Below are 19634 nucleotides of genomic sequence, written 5' to 3'. Positions count from 1 at the left end.
CATGCACCTGGTGGGCCACTGTGAGAACTGGATGCTCTAGACAGACCTTTGGCTTGATCCAGAAGCTGGTCTCTTCTTATATTCTAGAAGGAGAGGGAGAATGCACCCCACTCTACTGCTGACTGGCTCAGGAGAGCTCTACCACTCTCTAAAATACAGTTCCATCACAGAAGAGCCAGTGTGGTGTAGTGGCTAGAGTGTTGGACCAGGACCTGGGAGACCAGGGTTCGAATCCCCACTCAGCTATGAAGCTTGTTGGGTGACCTTGGACCACTCACTGTCTTATAGCCTAGCCTACCTGACAGGGTTGTTGTGAGGATAAAACGGGGAGGAGGAGAACAATATATGCCACCTTGAGCTCCTTGAAGGAAAGGTTGGGTATAAATGAATGAATGAATGAATGAATGAATAAAAAAAACCCTTCTGACTTCCCAAGGCAGAGGGTGGGATTTCCAGTCAATATGAACTTATCCACCCTACAATTGCAAACAGGATGCCTGCTTATTGCTCACTTGGGATCTGATCAAAATAGCCTTAAACCAATGCTAAAGAAAGAGAAAGAGAGAGAGAAGAAAAAACATGCCTCTCATTTTAGTATTCCTATTAAAAATAATTGTGTCTTGGGTATCCAAAGTAACACCGGTCTGGTGAAATTTCTTGGTATCTGTGTCACACATCCTTATCAGGGCTGACACTGGAAAATTAACTGCCACATATACAAGAAATGTGCAAATTGATCTGTAGATTAGATGCAGAGAAGCAGCAGAGTGGATTGTAGTCTGTTCACAGAGCTCATCCGCTGCAGCCAACCGTAGTCCGCAAAGATCTGCACCATAACAAGCATGTTAGTCTTTAAGATTCCACAAGACTCTCTTGGCCCCTCCAGATGTCCTTCCTTCTGCACTGAGGATGATTTGTGCTCAGAATGCTAGATGCAATCCCGCTTTCTATACTATTTACATCTGCAAAGATTTCAGGGTGGTCATACTGCTCCATTTCCAAGCATTGCACTTCCTGTAACTTTCTGCTGAAATCCCATTATTTTTCATACCACAAATGTTTTGAGGTTCTTTTCTTCCCTTCCACTCTAGTTCAAGAGCTGCCCCTCCAGATGGCCATAATGTGGTAACACTGGGGAAGCATTGCAGAACAACTGATAAAGCAGAACAAATCCACCACTAATGCCCTTTTATGATGCCAGGAATACAGAACACACCTGCACAATGTCTAAACCATGGAATTGTCTCCCACAAGATGAAGGAATGGCCATCAACTTGGATGGTATTAAAAAGAGGGTTAGATAAATGATAATCCTCCCATTGGATGCTAACCACAATGGCTATGTTCTACTCCCACTGTCAGAGGCAGTATGTCTCTGAATACCAGTATGCCTCTGAATACCAGTTGTTGCAAACAGCAGGTGAGCAGAGTGCTTTCCAACAGGGATCTGGTTGGCCATCATGAGAACAGGATGCTGGACTAGATGGGCCTTTGTCCCTGACCCAGTAGCTTGTTCTCATGTCCTTAAGCTGTCACAGAGCACATGTGAGAGGAAGGTGCCAAGGTCAATGTGTGAGTGACTTGCCACTGCTGGCATCAACCATGCAAAGAAGAGCTATCTTGCAACAGAGAAGGCTGCTCTTTTATTCCCATCTAACAGCAAAGGGCGAGAGTGCACAAAACAGTTTCTGTACATTATTATCTAGAATGAATAGCTATATAAATTCTTAATTGCTATACCTAAGGGGGGGAAGCAGAGCTATCTTGCTCATTTAGTTAGAATAAAACCTCAGTGCTTAACACCATCCTTTATCTCCTTCCCCAGATAAAGGATGATGCACTGCCGGAAAGGGAAAACATGCCTTCTCTCCTCAACTAATGCAGTTTCCGAAAAACTGATCAGCCAATAAGGCTTGAAGAAGCTATTATGGGGATGTGAGATCTCGGGGGTGGACCATAACTGATGACAATGACTCTCTTATCGTTGAATCTCTACTGTAGGGCAAGGGGATTTTTCAGAAATGGTCCATTCACCACAGGCATTGACGTTGGAATTTTTCACACAAGACAAGCTTCCGCTATATGCAACTCTCCACGCCAAAGTGCTCCTTGCCTGACATTGAAGGGTATCAAATAAAAATCCAACAGAAAAAAATCAACGAGAACTCCAGTTATAGACTCATTTGTACGTAAGGTTATTTCAATCAATAGACCGTCATACACCAGCAGAGAGAGTTATGCCATAACAATCTTCCAACAGACATCCAGAGTTCCAGAGCTGACATTCCACAAGGTCAGTCAGTGGGAACCATTGCTTTTTAATCAGGCAATTGATCTTGCTGTAAATACAACAAAATTAAATTTTATCACAGATGTTTCCCAAAAGGCAAAAGGAACAGAAAACATATACACAAATTAGGTGTTCCTCCGATTAGAGGAATTCTGCTTAAATCCCATTTCATAAAAATCTGGCATGAAGAGCAAAAAACTCAACCTGTCCCAAATTAAAATGGGGGAAACGGTTGAGGGAGTTGGGGGGTGTTTAGCCTGGAGAAGAAGAGATTGAGAGGTGGGTGGTTGTCATCTTCAAATATCTGTCACATGGGCTGTCACATGAAAGATGGGGCAATCTTGTTTCCTGCTGCTCCATTGGGTAGGACTAAAACCAATGGATTCAAATGACAAGAAAGGAGATTGCAAGTAAACATCAGGAAGAACTTTCTGACAACAAGGGCTGTTTGACTGTGGAATGGACTACCTAGGAAGGTGTGGAACTGTCCTTCATTAGAGGTTTTAAACAGAGGTTGGGTAGCCACCTGCCAGTGATGATTTTACTGATTCCTGCATTGCAAGGGGTTGAACTAGATGGCCATCAGGGTCCCTTCCAAGGAAGAAGATAGTGGTTCTATTACTTCCCTTCTCCACAAATTTGTTTAATATGACCCTCAGAATTTAATCATCATGCACTCCCTCCAGCTACACACCCTGTGTTTCTCCCAAGAATATGAAAGCACCATTTACTATGTCACTCAATCTATGCTCTTCCTCACCAACCACAATCACGATCAAGAATGAAAAGGCAAGTAGGCATTTACAGCTAGTTAATAAGTCACCTTAATTCAGGAACAGCCAATGTTGCTGGATTCCAATTCCTGTCAGCCTCAGCCAGTGTGACCAGTGATGAGGCATTATGGGAACTGTAGTCCAACAACATCTGGAGGGAATCACATTGGTCACCTATGTCCTAATCACTAGCAAGCCTTCTTCCTGTTGACAAGCCACCTCTGGCACAAGGGGGAAAGACAACGAGGTGAGCCTGCACCACACAAAATCCAATTTGTGTGATATGAGCAAACATCCTATCTAAATTTGTTGTAGAAGCTGGACTCAAACCTATCAATTCTGAGACTATTAGAAGGAAAGCAGCATAAATCAACATTGAAAAATATGTATCAGTGTATAATTTGAGGAGAAAGGAACAGGGGGTTTGAGGAGAAAGGGTTTTTTTTAGTCCATGCCTAGTAAATAGCAAGAAGACACTCAAACTTACAAAGGAAACCTCCCTCAGAATGGTACCACCAATCAGAGTATGTGCTACCTCTGGAAAGATCATGCCACCCTGACCGGTTGCTAAGCAATGCGTCTTGGCCAGTCGACTTTTAACACAAACAGAATTAACCCCTTAAGTTGGACACTGAATGATCCCTGCTGTTGAACTTCAGACAGAAAGGACACTCTGCGCCCCACCTATCAGCCAGGGGACTAAAGATGGATGGTTCTGTTGGTTTGCATATATTACTACAATCTGCTGCAAGCCACCTTGAGTATCATTCAATCTAAAGGCAGGATATAATTATTCCAAATAAATACATTCCCTCTCTAATTCTATAGTACACTTTCTAAGGGTCATTTAACTTGGTAGTGGAAAAGGGATAACCTACAGCCAGCCAAAAACCAAAATTCAGGTTAAAAATTGTGACATAAAAATCAAAGGGCAAAGGAAGGAGGATGGTGTTTTGATTTATTAGCAGGAAGATTTGATCTACTTCATGTCAGGTTTCATCCACCCTCCATGTTTCTATAATAGGGTTGTCATATTTCAAAAAGTGAAAATCCGGACACAAAAGTTGTTGAGCAAAACTGAAGATGAAAAAGAAATTTTAAAGCTATTTTAAAGGGAAATTGCCAAAAACAACACTGCAGATATGGGTTGCCATACATCCATATTTTCCTAGCTATTTCTGCGATTTCCACCCAGACACTGCTTCCAACTGCAGTATTCCGGCTATGTCCAGGAAATTCCAGACATATGGCAACTCTATCCTATAATCACCTAGCTAAAGGGTTTAGTAATATATTATTTATAGAGATGTTAAGAAACTGATTTAAATAAATATATGTATAAAAGTGAGAGTTAAACAGAGATGGGCTTTCTGAGAACAACCAATGTCATCAGCCAGATAAACTAGCATACAAAAACCCAAATGCTCCAGTAAAGGAGGATTATTTTCCATGGCCTAGGGCTAGGCCATCCTTCTCCACCCGGGGACCTTACAGATGTTGAAGACTTCAACTCCCATCAGCCCCAGTATGCAGGCCTGGTGGTCAGGGATGGTGGGAGTTATAGTCCTAAACATGTGGAGGGCACTGGGTGGAAGGCTGTCTTAAGCTACTAATTTCCCTTAAAATACAAAACATTGTAACATCGGTTTTGCCATCTCCCAGTCCAGCCAGCTACAGAGACATGGCCTAACAGTGCTCTCCCCAAAGGCTCACCCTTCAGTGGGGGCGAGGAAAGGAACTTTCTAAGTCCTGAGCACATTAAACCGCTCTGTGCAATTTTAAACACGGGAGAAAGCACCATTCAGCAACTGAGAAGTGCTACCTCCAGCCAGAGATGGGGAAGAAATTTGGTTTGGTTTGTATTTTAACATGAACTTGCACGATCTGCACTTCCTAACACAACACGTGAAACAAAATGTAGCAATAACCTTCCCTACTTCTTCAAGTTCTGCAATGCAGTTCTCTAACCAACAGTGTTCATAAAATGTGCATAAAAATGCATATATCAGTGAGAATAATGCACGAAAATGCATTGCATCAGGAAAAAATTGAACTTAAGGTTAGTAAAGCAAGAAATTGAGAGAAATCAAAACTGACAGATTTGTTTGTCCTTAACTCCAGCAAAACCAGAGTCACCGTCTTGTGACCAAGATTGGCAGGGCCCGGTGCACAGCATGTGATGTCATGAGCCCAGTGTGTGTCGCACGTGTGTGATGTCATGCATGCAACGCATGACACACACATCGCATCATCGGGAGGAGGCCGAGCACAGAGTCCAGCGTGGTGCAGCTTCCGCTCTCACACTCAGGAGAAGCCAACTACTGAACTGAACTGCATTCAGCTTACTCCATCCCCTCAACACCGAGGGGGCCTGGCCCCCTGCCAGCAGATATTTAGGGGGCCAAAGACACCTCTGCGCCTAGGAGTTGGTGCGCCTGAGCAAGACTAAGCACCCAGAGCAAAAGAAAGGCAACAGTGAGTGGGTGAGAATAACTTTCCTTGATTTTAAAAGAGCCTGCTTGACACCAGGGACTTCCACAGACTGCACCTTGGCTGTCTTTAGAACAGATCCTTCCTTCTCCTTCAAGAAATCACTGATGCAAATACATCTCTGAATGTAACACTTGCAAAGAGAGTTTCTTCCCCCAAAAAACCTTAGGAGAAGGGGAAAGCTATAAGAGCGGGGTGATTTGCAGTTCTTCCTGACAGACCTCTCATGTACCCGTTAATAGAACAGCGTATTCCAATTAAGCTGGCTATGGTTATAGCAGATGGCTTTTTACAATGTGAAAAGTCCATAAACTAAGGGCCATTTATAGCTACTTTCCTCCTAAAAATTCACATTCTTTTATGAGCAGACTCATACTTTTTTTCCCCTTCCCCCATTTTTTGTTGAACTTCTTTCATTCTTTTAAAAAGTGAATTTAAGATTTGCAAGGAAGCAAGTACATAGACAGCACTAAAAACGGGAAGGCCTTTAATCATCCCTATTAAGCAACTCTGACAGTGGAAATGCTTCACATGGTTATTTGCTGAAATTAAAGCACCTAGAAGGAGTCTAGCCTCTCACACACTTGCATCCAAAATGGCATCAACAGGAACACAAGAACACCCCACAAATTGAATTTGCAGGGTTGTTTATTTTATTTTTTTGCAGTACCCACTTTTTAAATTCTGTTGCCCATAGAATCCCAAGATCCTTCTCAGGAGCAAAAGATGTTCCAGCTGTTCTAGGCTGTACTTGATTCTTCGCTCGTCTGCTGTGACTGCAGAAGTACAGAAGTCCTGACAATGGAGATATCCCTCACAGGACTTGACAGTTTTGCTCAGGAGGGTGTGTGGCTGTGAATGTTCAATCCCCAGCATCTCCGATTCATTTTGGGTCTTGATCAAGGCTAAGGCTTCAGCCTCAGACCTTGCACAGCCTCACCCAATCAAAACACTGAGCTAGATGAACCAATATTCTGACTCAAGTCTCATGCTGCCTGGAACTTAGCAACGGAACACAAAGCAAATCTTTTGCCAGAAATCTGCACCGCTTTCCCCCTCTCTACACCTATCTGTTCCTTCCTACTTTGTCCACAGATTTTCTGCACATCCAGGATGGTTAAAGAGCGTTTCTTTCAAGGCACACATAAGAATCTGTCTTATTAAAAGGCATTGGAACATTAGTCCTCCTAAATCAGTATTATCTAGTAGTGTCTATTGCACAAGGCATGGGCTAACCACTCTCTAGCTGTTGCTGGACTCCAACTCATAAGAACAGAAGAAAAGCCTGCTGGATCAGGCCAATGGTCTATTTAGTCCAGCATTCTATTCTTATACTGGTCAACCAGAAGCCTGTGGGAAGCATGCAAGCAGGACCTGAGCACAAGAGCACTCTCCCCACTTGTGATTTCCAACATCTGGTACTCAGAAGCATTATTGCCTCTGACTGTGGAGGCAGACCATAGTCATTGAGGTTAGTAGACATTGGAACCTTCTCCATGAATTGGTCCACTCTTCTTTTATAGCCATCCACTGGAAGCTTCCCACCCACACCAGTCAAAGGTCAGAGGTGATGGGAGTTGGAGTCCAATGGGGATTGAACATGGAACCTTCTGTATGCCAAACAGGTGCTCTACCACGGAGCTACAGTCCTCCTCCACTTATGAGCACAGTTTGAATTTGGATTTGATATTCCACTTTATCACTACCCTAGGGAGTCTCAAAGCGGCTAACATTCTCCTTTCCCTTCCTCCCCCACAACAAACACTCTGTGAGGTGAGTGAGGCTGAGAGACTCCAGAGAAGTGTGAATAGCCCAAGGTCACCCAGCAGCTGCATGTGGAAGAGCAGAGACACGAACCCGGTTCCCCAGATTACAAGACTACCGCTCTTAACCACTACACCACACTGGCTCTCAGAGTAGAGTTAAGGATGCAATTCCTACATTATGTTTTATATCTACATATACAATATACCGGTGTTTAAGTAGCAAAACAAGCAAGCAGTATTGCCAATGGTGCATAGCATGCCAGTATTTAAGTGACTGGGTTTCCCTCCATTAAGCATCAAACGTGTGGCTGGGAAAGGAACCGGCTTCAGTGTTTACTGCAGAGTAGCCCGGACATTTAAATGCACATGCAGCTTTCAGGATGATGCATGTACTTTATAATTTTAACCCAAAACCGTGTTTTTTGGGTTTTTTTGCATCCAGGTTTCAAAAATAAGGTGTGCATGAACTCTAAACTGAGTTTATGACTATTTGAGAAGAGATTAATTAATCCAGAGCAGAGAGAGAGAGAGAGAGAGAGAGAGAGAGAGAGAGAGAGAAAGAAATAGGGTGTCATCTTGTGCGTGTGCAAGACCAGGAGAGAAAGAATTACTGGCTCTCCAGCTTATCCTCCTTCTCACTTTGTATAGCTGTTGGCACCAGCCCAAGACTGCAGTGCAGAACGCGTGCCTGATTCCAATCAGATCATGTTATTTTGGCAATGCCCAGAAGCTTTTATGCATAAATGGATTTGTCCCAACAATAATAAAGATTTGGGAAGTTCTCACTAGTAGTTAGCAAGTGTGATGTCACCCGCTTTTGCCTAACGAGGAAATTATTTGGGGGCAACAAGCAATAAAATGCCAAATGCACATTCTATTTTTCTTTATAAAAAAAAGCTTCTGCATTTTCTTCTAATGAGGATTTTTAACAAACAGTTCCCTGCAAATTCAAACCCACAGAGACTGTAAATGGAGGGAACTGTTGCTTGACTCTGCCTGAGCGGCTTAGCCAGCCGAGACCCTGCCAAAGCAATCGCAGGTTACACCAACAGAAATAGAAATTTAAATAATTTATCCTATGGTTTACTAGCAGTTTTTGTTTTTTTTAGTTTTATATACATAGACTAGACTAATTTGATGGACAGCAGCATTAAAGCCAAGGTGGGGTTGATTCTGACTCAGTGGGTCAGTTCCTTATAAGGCCCTACATCCGTGGGTCAACTCTGACAGGTAGGTGGGACATTCCACCTCTCAATCACCCAGCATCATTAGGCCATCAGATGACTGACTGACAGGAGGGCTGTTCCGCTCACCTGTCAAACTGTATTGGGGAGAGCTTCCCAAAAACCTGGCAGCCCAGCAGGTGTTTGGTAACCACAACACAAGAACTTTCCTGCTCCAGTGTCACCGAGCAGTGTGAACTGAAACCACTGCTAAAATGGAGCTTTCTCTGGTTCAGTGTAAACTGCTTGGTGCTATTGGGAGCAAGGCACACTCCCCCTGCCCCTCAGCTGATTGGGAGGGTGCCTTGAGCTAGCGAAGGAACAATGGGGAGCTCTCTTTAAGGCCCCGAGCGTACCTTTGTAGCCACATCAATACCTACCTCACACCAGATGTTAAAAATTCTATCAGGTGCGGAGCAGGTGGGTGTGGTTTATGGGAAAGCGCCCTGGTGGGCCAGATTTGGCTCAGGGGCCAGAGGTTCCCCATCCCAGTATTAAAGGAAAGGAGGGAAGGAAGATGAGAGCTGGGAGAGAGAGATTGGTAGGGAAGGCCTGAGTAACAGGGAGGAGAAGATCCACCCACCCACCCCAGAAACCCTTAAGGACAGAGGGCTTGATTGGTCCACAAGCATCACTCTACAACTGTGAAGAAACATGAGACAGCATGTAATCTGACATCTCAAGGGATTTCTGGCAGACTAGCACAGTCTTTGTGACTGGACTCAAGGCCAACCCTACCATTAAGCAAGCTGAAGTGGGAAATGTCAGAAGGGAGGTCTTGCTGGCAACCCCCCTCAGCTGCTTCTCCTGAGTCATTTCCCTATATTAAATGATAGGATTGTGCATGCTCAATTGGGCCCCTCAACTATCCTGCTGCCACAGGAGTGGTGGGGGAGGATGCAATCCGATCACCAGGCTTCTGAAGGCGAACTAGGGATGGGTGACTTCTTGCTCTGCATCTTCAGCCAGCAAAACATATTGAACAGGCTCCCCATCTATTTATTCATTTGATTCCATTTCTGAATTGCTTCCTAGAGTTTTCCAGGCAAAACAAAAAACGAGGAAAGCCACTGGAAGAATATCACCCTATTCACCAGTCCAAGCCAAATGAACACTGTGACAACTTCCCTACGTGAGTAAAGTTCCATTATTTATACACAGAGAGTTACGGATCACATTTCCGATCGTATATATGAATGACATATACTTTCCACCAGCTTCAACTGGTACACACCGGCTGTAAACATTCCTAGACCAGGCTAGTCTACCATGTTTGGGTAACCTGAAGACTTGATTACTGACACATGCCTTATGTGTGGCTGTCCTTGCATCCGGTCCAAAAGCTGCAACTTCCTGCAGATTGTAGCAGCCAGATTCCTCACAGGAGCAGGTTACCGGCAGCAAGTTACTTCTTTACCAAGAGAGCTGCATTGGTTGCCAATTTGCTACCAGGTCAGAATCAAATTTATTTTGTTAATTCACAAAGCCCTAGACAACCTGGGCCCAAAGTAAGGCCTTGAGGACTGCTTCATTCCTTAAGCCCAGAGACTTTCTGATGGGGCTTTTCTAGTGGTCCCCTATTCCCCTGCAGTTCAGTTGGCCACAAACTGAGACATTACCATGGCAGGCCCTGCCCTGTGGAACTCTATGCCAAATACAATTTCAGCAAGAGTCATGCCTACTTTCTTTCAAGCTGCATTGTTCAGAGAGGCCTTTGGCATTTTTATTATTAAAAAAACCCCATCAACCTGTTTTTACTGCTATGTTATCGAGGTCTTTCCTGCTGTCACTGTGGTATTGTGTTTTTGTTTTATTGTTGCATACCAAAAGTGCAGTTTACAAATGACTGAATAAATAAAAAGAAACACACACACACACAGCCTGACATAAACACACAGAACGCAGCACGGAGTGCCGCGTGACATGCATGGCACAGAAGAGCTGAGAAAGGAAAGAAAATGCATGCACAGTGAACAGAATGGACAGAACCACTTCCACCACCACCACCCCAGCCCAGCCAACACACTCTTGCAAAGAACAAGAAAAGACAGACCATCACCACCACTAGAGATTGCGTTTTGGACCCACTCACTGTTGGCGGTGTGGTTCCTGCTACTCCCCGCTGGTGCTGCCGTGTGCTCGGGTGCCCCTTCAGAGGTGGCCCTTCCTGACATTGAATGGGAAAACGAAAAGGAAGGATGCAGAGAAAAGAAGGTGGGGAAGGCGAGGTGGAAGGGAGGGCGAGAGCAAAAGATGGCAAGAGAAAGGAAAGGGAGCATCTTTAACTGAACACTAACAGCATAACAAGAACACACAGTTAAGAATACAGAAGGGCCTGAGATCCCAAAACAGAACAAACTGAAACTAAACTACATTTGATTGTTAAAAAATAACCTCCCCTTTTACCCATCGTTGGAACAAGACACAGAATATTTCTGGACATCAGTCTTGTGCTAGTCCAATGAAAGGTTTCACATAATCCAGTATTTTTCTTTAAAAAAATAAACAAATTGCCACCTTCCTTTGCAGCTGTGGCTTGAATTCAAGAATCATCGAATTGCAGAATTGGAAACGACCCCAAGGGTCATCTAGTTCAATCCCCTGCAATGCAGGGTGACAGACAAAGGCACCAAGTTAAAAAAAAGGGACTGAATTGAAGCCATGGTTGCAGCTGCCCCAATTCTTCCTTGGCACTGAAGGCTTGAATTTCCCCAGCCCTGACATTACATGCTGGACATGGTTCAACATGGCAGGCCAACTCCAGAGGCTTGGTTGGGCCTAATTGACACAGGTTCCCACAGTGCTGAGGTAATGGCACAGAAATTTAGCAAGCCACAAAGTGAGCTGGGAGTATCAGAGGAAAGGCAACCTCTTGAAACGTGCATTTTTATATTTATTTCAGCTCCACACAGCTAATTCTTGGCATGATTGGCGGAAGCAGTAAGCCTATTGCTGTTGCTCCTGCTTGCACGGAAACACAATCTGGCCACTGAATGAGCTTCTGTGATGTCACAGAATGTCCATGAGTATCATAACTCCCGGGGGAGGGAGGCTTAAGTGTAGCTGGCAGACAACAGAGCTTCAACACTTCAGATAGGAAAGTTTCCCTAAATGTAAGCATGTTGGTGAAGAAGTCACTACGTCTACTTGTAATCTTTACATATGCTTCTGTGATGTGGCTCTGGAAGGGCAGAACGTGCAACAACCTCAGCAACAAGCATTCTCTAATGAGCTAAGGTGACTGTTGCACCAACCGGCAGCTCTACAGACTTTTACATTGATTGTTATGAATCATTAAATCTGGGTTGGGGAACTACGCCCTGCTTTGGGGACACTGTTCTGTATGCCACCAGAGCCACATCTCTCTTTGCAGAGGACCCTGCTATTGCCACAGACCTCATCATTTTGGCACCATATAACACCAGCAGTTGGAACATCTTTTTGTCACCTGAGCAACGGGCTGCAGTGCCGCTTCAGACAGGCACTATATAAATCCATATTTTATTGTAAATATCTCCATACAGTGCTGCCTTGATCTCGATATGGAGGCAGTAATCCAGGCTTAGCTCCGTTAACACCGCAGAGCCCCATTTACACACAACCTGCACAGACCGCCGAGGGCAGATGCTCTTTCAAGTCCTCCTCAGTGCTTTCAAAGCGGCCTTTTTAAAATGCAAGGGCACCCCTCGACTCGCAGGGAACAGTGACATTCCAATGCCCTATATTACAAGCCGTGTCTGCAGGCCAAGCAAAGCTGGCTTTTCCGTCTTCCTTGACTAGCAGTGATTAAACTTTGGGGCCAATGCATTATTTGTTATGCCCTTTGGATTTCCAATTCCTGCCTTGCAATTCAGTTCATAAATAGTTACACCAAGACAGGCCATTTAAAAACACAAAGACCAAAGAAGCCTCAATTAACATCTTTCCACACGTTTGGAATTGTGGGGGGCTTTGTGCTTTTTTTTTTTTAATGCACACAAATTTGAGAGCCCCAGTGATTTATTTAAATATATATCTTAATCATCTTCCACGTTCGCATAGCCAGTTAAGCTGCTTGGCCTCCTATACCTAAGATCAAGCTATGCAATTTCCATAGCAACAATGGTAGCACTTGAAAGATGTAGGGAGCTGTGTTGATCCACTGGGGAGGGGGGAACAAACGTCACAGTTAGGTAATTCTAATTCCTTTAGGACACCTGCAATACTGCAGAATAGTGAGCTATGGTTCCAGTCAGAAGGATGGATGTGGAGAGAGAACAAGGCACGATGGAGTCGCTGCAAAGTCTGGAGACTGTAAAGTCTTGAGATGGGATGCAGGTGATGTTAGGCAAACCTAACTGCATTAGTCTGTCCTAGGTGCAAAATGATTTCAGGATGCAGAGGCTGCTAGGGCAAAAGAAAGTGAGTTACACACACGCTCACCCTGTCCATTTAGAAAAAAAGAGCAATAACTTGGGTATTTTCTCCCTCCCATTCCCTGTTTTGTTTAACAAAGGAACCTGAAGAACCATTCTGGGAAACTCAGTAAGCTGGCTCCCTGCATTTTTGTTTGTTCCAGGACTCCTCATCAGATCTGTAGATCTTAGCACATTTAACAAGGTCCCAGGATTCTTTGGGTAAGCCAGGGGTCAGCAAACTTTTTCAGCAGGGGGCCGGTCCACTGTCCCTCAGACGTGGTGGAGGGCTGGACTATATTTTTTGGGGGGGCGGCGGCGAAGGAACGAATTCCTGTGCCCCACAAATAACCCAGAGATGCACACATTCTACTCATGTAAAAACACGCTGATTCCCGGACTGTCTGCGGGCCGGATTGAGAAGGCAATTGGGCCAGATCTGGCCCCCGGGCCATAGTTTGCCTACCCATGGGGTAAGCCATGGCTGTTCACATAGTATAAGGGCGTATGGTTTGGTGCGGATGTGACCTAGGACTGCAGGCAGGGAGAGGGATGTTCTGCCTTAGCAATCTTGAACTAACCAATTCAGATTAGGTTGTACTCAGAAAAGGTAGCTTGTAACGCCAGAACTACTGCAGGCTGCTGATGGTGGAGGGACAGGTTTAGCAGGGAGAAAGGGGAGAGAAAGAGAGAGAGAGAGACAGATGCACATCACTTCAGTCAACCTCTAGACAAATTAAGGCCAGAACATTTTTAGAACTTAAAAGCTTCCTTAGGCAGGAAAAGACAAGATGGGGGAAATATTGCTGACAGGAACATAGACAGTCACTTGACGGGTGCCCATCATTCTTCTTCTTCTTTTTTATTTTATTTTTTTAAAAAGACCTCTCTTATTCTTCAAAAGTTAAGAAGGGCAGTGAAGAGAAAATGATGCAACCAAAACCACAATAAATACTGAACTTGGGGCAAAATGAGACAGCAATTGGTTCTATTGTTAGGCACCCATCTGCCTTGGAACCCTCTCTCATTACTGGAGGCCTCTCCTCCTGCCACAGGCGAAAACATAGGCAGCAGGGCTTTCAGAGAAAAGCTCCAGTGACCCCCATTGCACAGGTCAGGTGTCAGAAAGAGACAGCCATCCTACTGATTTATATTTCATGCATTAAGACAAATCTACAAAAAAAGCCCCCGCAATGACTTAGAGCACAATGGTTTATATTTTGCAATGTAAGGTCTGGATGGATTTCTTTCTGGCATCTGTTGGCTGTTCATACAATCAGTTGCTTCTATTTCATTATTCTAATTGTTTCAATCTCAGCTTGCCCTCCCCTGAAGGCCCACAATGGGTAAGCTTTTTTTTATTTATTTAAACAGATACTTACAAACCTTCATTGTTGTTGGTTTTTTATCCAACAGGGCATTAAGTTAAAGTCATTTAGTTTTATATTTGTCCCACTGGTTTTTGCACCGGTGGAACGTTGTTACACAAGAGAATGTATAAAAGCAAGTTACTGGTAACTTTGCAGTCTATTGTGCAACCATATGTTGCACAATGAGTTTCCGCTAGCAGAACTATTGTGTTGTGCAACTGATGTTGTGGCCTCTGTTGTGTCATATTAAAGCTCACCTATCTGCTCTCACACTAGAGGACAGATAATGTTGGATACAGCCCTAAGGGGGGCAGGGAGGAACCTTACAGAAAGATTTAAGAAGAAAAACAACCATGTTAAACAGAAACCCCAAATACTAAGCCAAAGCAATCCTGATTAAGCATGATGCAGAAAATAGGCTGCTAATGGGTTATTCACTGAATCAAATTAATCTAATAAATATCTATACTGCTTTTTCAACACAAGTCTTCTGAATGTAGTTTATAATCACATTTTGCAGGGTGGGGTGGGTGGATGGAGTTTTTTTCTTCTGCGAAAAGCAAGCTAAAACATTTTGGAATGAATGAATGAATAAATGGAACCTAGTCCAACCTTCCCATCAACTGTAGGTTTGCTGGTGATATGGACAATGAGCACCAACGTAACAAAATTGGGCTGTGGATAAATGCCAGTTTCATGGTTTTGTTTTGCAATATAAGAACCACACAGGGAGGTGAAGACTGGGGCAAAACGAGACACCTAAGTCAAAATTCTTGCAACCCCCACCCCCCCCAAAAAACCCCAGTTTCATAAAGAAGTCTTCCCCAACCTGGTGCCCTCTGGGAATTTTGGATTTCCCTAATTCCATCAGCTCTAGTCAGCCAGTTTCCTCCACATTTCCATATCAGTTCATTAAAAAAAAAAACTCATGAAAATTAATCAGCATTTTAGTGGAAATTTCTCCTACTGCACACTTTTTTCTTTGCCATTCTACCCAATCCATGAATTTTTGCAAAACGCTTATTCTCTAATTTTTATATTCTCTATAGTATAACACATTTTCATATGTCATTCCCCACCAATACGCACCTTTATATGCACATTTTACCTTAGTATGTGCATTTTAGTACCTGTTACTTGGCTGGGAAATGGCATTGCAAAATTCAGAGAAATGCACATTTTGAAGGATTGCTGTGTTGTGATTCATGTACTGTTTTGGAAAGTGTGAATTAGGTAGATTTGCCTTTAATCACAAACGATATTAAATATCTTCCCCATCCCTTTCTGAGACTGATAGGAATGGAACAACAAAACATTTGGAGAGTATCAGGTTTGGGTAAGGTTTTCATAGAAGATATATATATGCAGTGAACTGCCATGAAATCTTCAGATGACGGTGGTATAAACACACACACACACACACACACACACACACACACACACAAAAGGCAAGGCACTGGCAAGGCCTCTGCGTGTGGCTAAAATCCCCCACGAGAGATCATTGTGTCTGGTTTTTCATTCAATCTATGGAGAGATGGAAATGACAAACTGCCTGCAATCTTTTCCAAGATCTAATGCCCAGAAACGGACAATAGAGGTGCCAGTGTGACAAAGCCACCTCAAAGGGAATAATTTCAGGCCAGCCAGCAGTATATAGAAGGATCCCCATTCACAGAAGACCAGCTGCATCTATGGTGCCTTCAGCTGTGTGCATACACAGGCCCTGTTGAAATACAAATTAATAGCAAGCTGGGTGCAAGAATATCTGCCAGGGAGCTTATGCTGCAGAACGTATTGAGATGCTTCAAAGCACCTTTACTAAAATGAACAGTTTGAGTTAATTCATAATGGTTAACTTCCTAGGTTTCACCACAGTATTTCCCTACCCTATTTGTATTCAAAACTAGAAGTATCTCATAAGTCTTTATTCTGGGGGGGAAATGACAGAGGTTGGCAATAAAAAGCTGGAGACAGCAAAATAATAATATATATTAAATGCCTGAACAGCCAGGCTGCATCGCATGTCATCCTTTGAAGAAGGCTATGTTTATGCTATACAATATTCTTCCTCTTCATCATCCTCTGCATCCAGCCACTCCAAATTCTGTAGGCAAATGAAGCAAGTTTGCATCATTTCCTTAATGGAGCTTTTGTTGCATGAGTGTAAGGCAAGGCAGCCAAATGTGGCTGGACTTCAACTCCCAACAATTCCAGCCAGAAAGGCCAACAGTCAAAGCTGATGGAAGTTGTGCCTTCAAAAAGCTGCTGGTTGACCATGCCGGCTGTCCCCGGTGTCAGGGTTAATTCACCTTCCCGTTTTAACAAAGGAGCTGCATAGAAGAGGAAGATCATTGTGAGTTATTTGACATTGGGCCCAGCCTCATGAATCATCCAATGTGTCTCTAACCTGTGTGGAGATTATTATACCTTTTAACACAAGAAGCAAGACTGGGAAAGGTACTGAGGAAGGTAGAGGCAGGTTGAGGAATCATGTAGCCATACAAGCAGGTCACAGAAGCTCCTCACCCTTCAGGATACTTTTGAAAGATGTATCCCTGTACATCTACAGTACAATGGAACACCCATGTCCATTGGTAGTATATCTGATAAGAGCAAGCAATGGGGGAAGCCATAACTTTCATACTATGCTTGTAAGTGTCCCAGAAGCACCTAGCTGGCCACTGAGGTGAAATGGAGGGTAAAGCAAATGTGGTCAGAATGTTGCACTAGGACTTGTGTTCAAAATCCCACTGAGCCACAATGCTCATTGGGTCAGCCATTATCTCTCAGCTTCATCTACCTCACAGAGCTGTTGTGAGATTAAAAGACAGCAGAGAACATAAGAAATAAAAATACATTTTAAAACACCTAAACAAATAACTGAAATAAAAAACACAGCTTTAAATAAATACAATTGCCAAGTCAGATTCTTCTTCCACGTCTGGAATATAAAAGCCATGGACAACCTTTCCAAACTCTGTGTCCTTCAGATGTTTGGGAGCACAAGTGCATCAGATGGACCTTTGACCAAATCTTGGAAGGATTCTTCTTACAAAGACTTGACCTCCACATCCATAAAGCAAGTGGAGGAGACAGTGATTCTCAGGAATTTAAGTACAGTGCCAGATCCCTCACATTATTTGGCACAGAACTGCATGTAAAGATCAGGGAGCTCCTTTAGCCCCAAAGCTTTTCATTCCTTGCAACATCTCAGCAGCCAAATGGCCTCAAGCCAGGAAGACCTTGGGTGGAATTCCAGCCGTAACCCAATGGACCAAACAAGGCACTTTTTCAAAACAGCAGCTTCTGTACACTGTGGTAGGTAGATGATAGCTAGATGATAGATATAGATATCCTTTAAAAAAAAACTTAAAACAAAAGCCTAATAACACAGCAAGATGTTTATTACATGATATAGCTTTTTAAAAGCTACCTGCTGTTTCTCTGAAATTGTCTTGTCGTTGAGCCAATTTCTCATGGCACATTTGCAATTATTCCTCATAGATCTCTTTTTAGCAGCAACAATAAGCATCTTTTTATGCTCCTAAAGGAGGGGAATGACATCACCTCTTTGCACCTCTGGTCTATAGGATAGCATGTTCCATTTCATCACTCTTGCCTTGAATGGAAGCAAAGTGATAAGACACCCACTTTGATGACAGTTTAGATGCAAAACGGGGGGAGGGCACCTGCAAGTGGCAAATGTGATACATGAGGCAAGATCAAAGCCCACTGTTCAGAGGGCTCTGATCACTGCCTAATAAAGACAAATGAAATTCTAGTGGCAAAGAGAAACTGTCCTTAGGATAAAAAAAAAGCCCGTTGAGCAGCTGCAGAATATGTGCATTCAACCGCTGGTTCAGATTCTGCTTCTTCACCTTTGAAACACCAAATCTAGGCTGGGGTAGTCAATGTAATGCCTTCCAGTTGATGTTGGAATGCAACTTGCAACAGCCAATGTTCAGGAGTTGATGCCGGGAGCTGAAGTTCCAACAACATCCCCCAAGTCTGGACAGATATCCAAGATAGGTGTGTTGGGAGGGGGAGTCTAATCTATATTGGTTACAATTCCACTTGTGATTTTACTCTAGGTCAGGAGTAGCCAATGTAATGCCCTCCAGATGTTGTTTGACTCCAACCCTCATCAGCCTCAGCCAGCATAGTTCAACAACCTCCAGAAGGCAAAATGTTCACCCGCTCAGTCTGGACAGACTTCCAGGACAGAAGAAGGAAGGTGGTGGAATCTAATTCCATTTGTGATTTTTAGCAGGACTTCACTTGCAGCAAAGGTAACTGGATTTCAGAACTATTGTTATTAAGCTAATAAATTGCTTTTCTACTTTTATCTTCAAAGCTAGTTCTTTAAACCTCAACCTGAGACAACACCAGACACACCTGAAGAAGGAAACAAGGTGCTGCCCCTTTAAAAGTCCTTCTAACAACAGCTGGGGTTAAGCAGTTACCTGGCCTGCTTCTGCTAGAGAAGTCAGAGGATTCCAAAGGAAAGAGAAACAAGACCAGAAACTGCTTCTGTTTGCTTACTCATCCTATATCCAGAATGGAAATCAATTTAGTGAAAGCTATCGGTATTCACGGTATTCACGGTTGTCGCTGCTTTCAGTCCGCAAACGATGTGTGACTGATTATGTCCCACCCCTATTTGCATACTGTTTTCTTTGCACTGAAATGAATGGGGTGGAATAATGTTATGGCACATTAATGGCACATTAATTTAAGTAACCAATTCTTTAAATTACATACATTATGTAATTTTGCCACAGCAGACAGCAAGACGAATAATGCCGTTTTTGGCAGAAGATGAACTGTAGTGGAACAGGAACAATGCTGCATTTGATGAAAACAGGGCAGAATGGGGAAAAAATGCCGTCATGCATCCCTAGCATCCAAATTTAAAGAAGGACTCCAGTTGAGTGTCACTTTCCTTCCTGTGAGTGCAATGTCTGTGATTCCTGCAACTTGCCACAGTTTCTAAAGACCCTGCTAAATTGACACCTCCCAAACCAATATGCAAACTGAAACACAGATCTCATTCGGAATTCGCATTTCTCCAAATTTTGCAATGCAGTTGCCTAGTCAAAGAATAATAATAATAATAATTGTTATTACTATTATTTTCCACCCTTCATCAGAGGATTACAGGGCAGATATATAACATAGCAACAAACAAAAACAATAACCCCACCACCACAATCTTATTATTATTATTATTATTATTATTATTATTATTGAATTACAAAAATGTATATATTAATTAAAAGTCCACCCAAAATGCACCTAAGTGAACATAAAATACAAAAATGCAGTCTG

At 43.3% G+C, this 19634-nt stretch overlaps 1 protein-coding gene and 1 long non-coding RNA gene across 8 annotated transcripts in view; one reads left to right on the top strand and one right to left on the bottom strand.

Annotated features, from left to right (window-relative positions):
• Nucleotides 1-19634, bottom strand: part of MEGF11 (multiple EGF like domains 11) — a 352698-nt gene that overhangs the window by 163074 nt on the left and 169990 nt on the right. For 6 of the 7 annotated variants that reach the window (XM_080982103.1, XM_080982104.1, XM_080982102.1 and 3 more), the window contains exon 7: nt 10635-10709. The exons of the other annotated variant lie outside the window; for it this stretch is intronic. In XM_080982103.1, the coding sequence (XP_080838229.1) occupies nt 10635-10709 (75 nt within the window). The remainder of the gene's footprint in view (nt 1-10634; nt 10710-19634) is intronic. 7 annotated transcript variants of the gene reach the window in all.
• LOC308463691 lies at nt 5344-18571 on the top strand. Its single transcript, XR_013979693.1, has 3 exons — nt 5344-5542; nt 9578-9674; nt 18398-18571. It is a non-coding gene; the product is annotated as an uncharacterized lncRNA (long non-coding RNA).

This window comes from Podarcis pityusensis, assembly GCF_964106645.2.
Source record: "Podarcis pityusensis genome assembly, chromosome: 14".
In the NCBI taxonomy this organism is placed as follows: domain Eukaryota; kingdom Metazoa; phylum Chordata; class Lepidosauria; order Squamata; family Lacertidae; genus Podarcis; species Podarcis pityusensis.
This window is presented reverse-complemented; position numbering and strand designations above follow the sequence as displayed.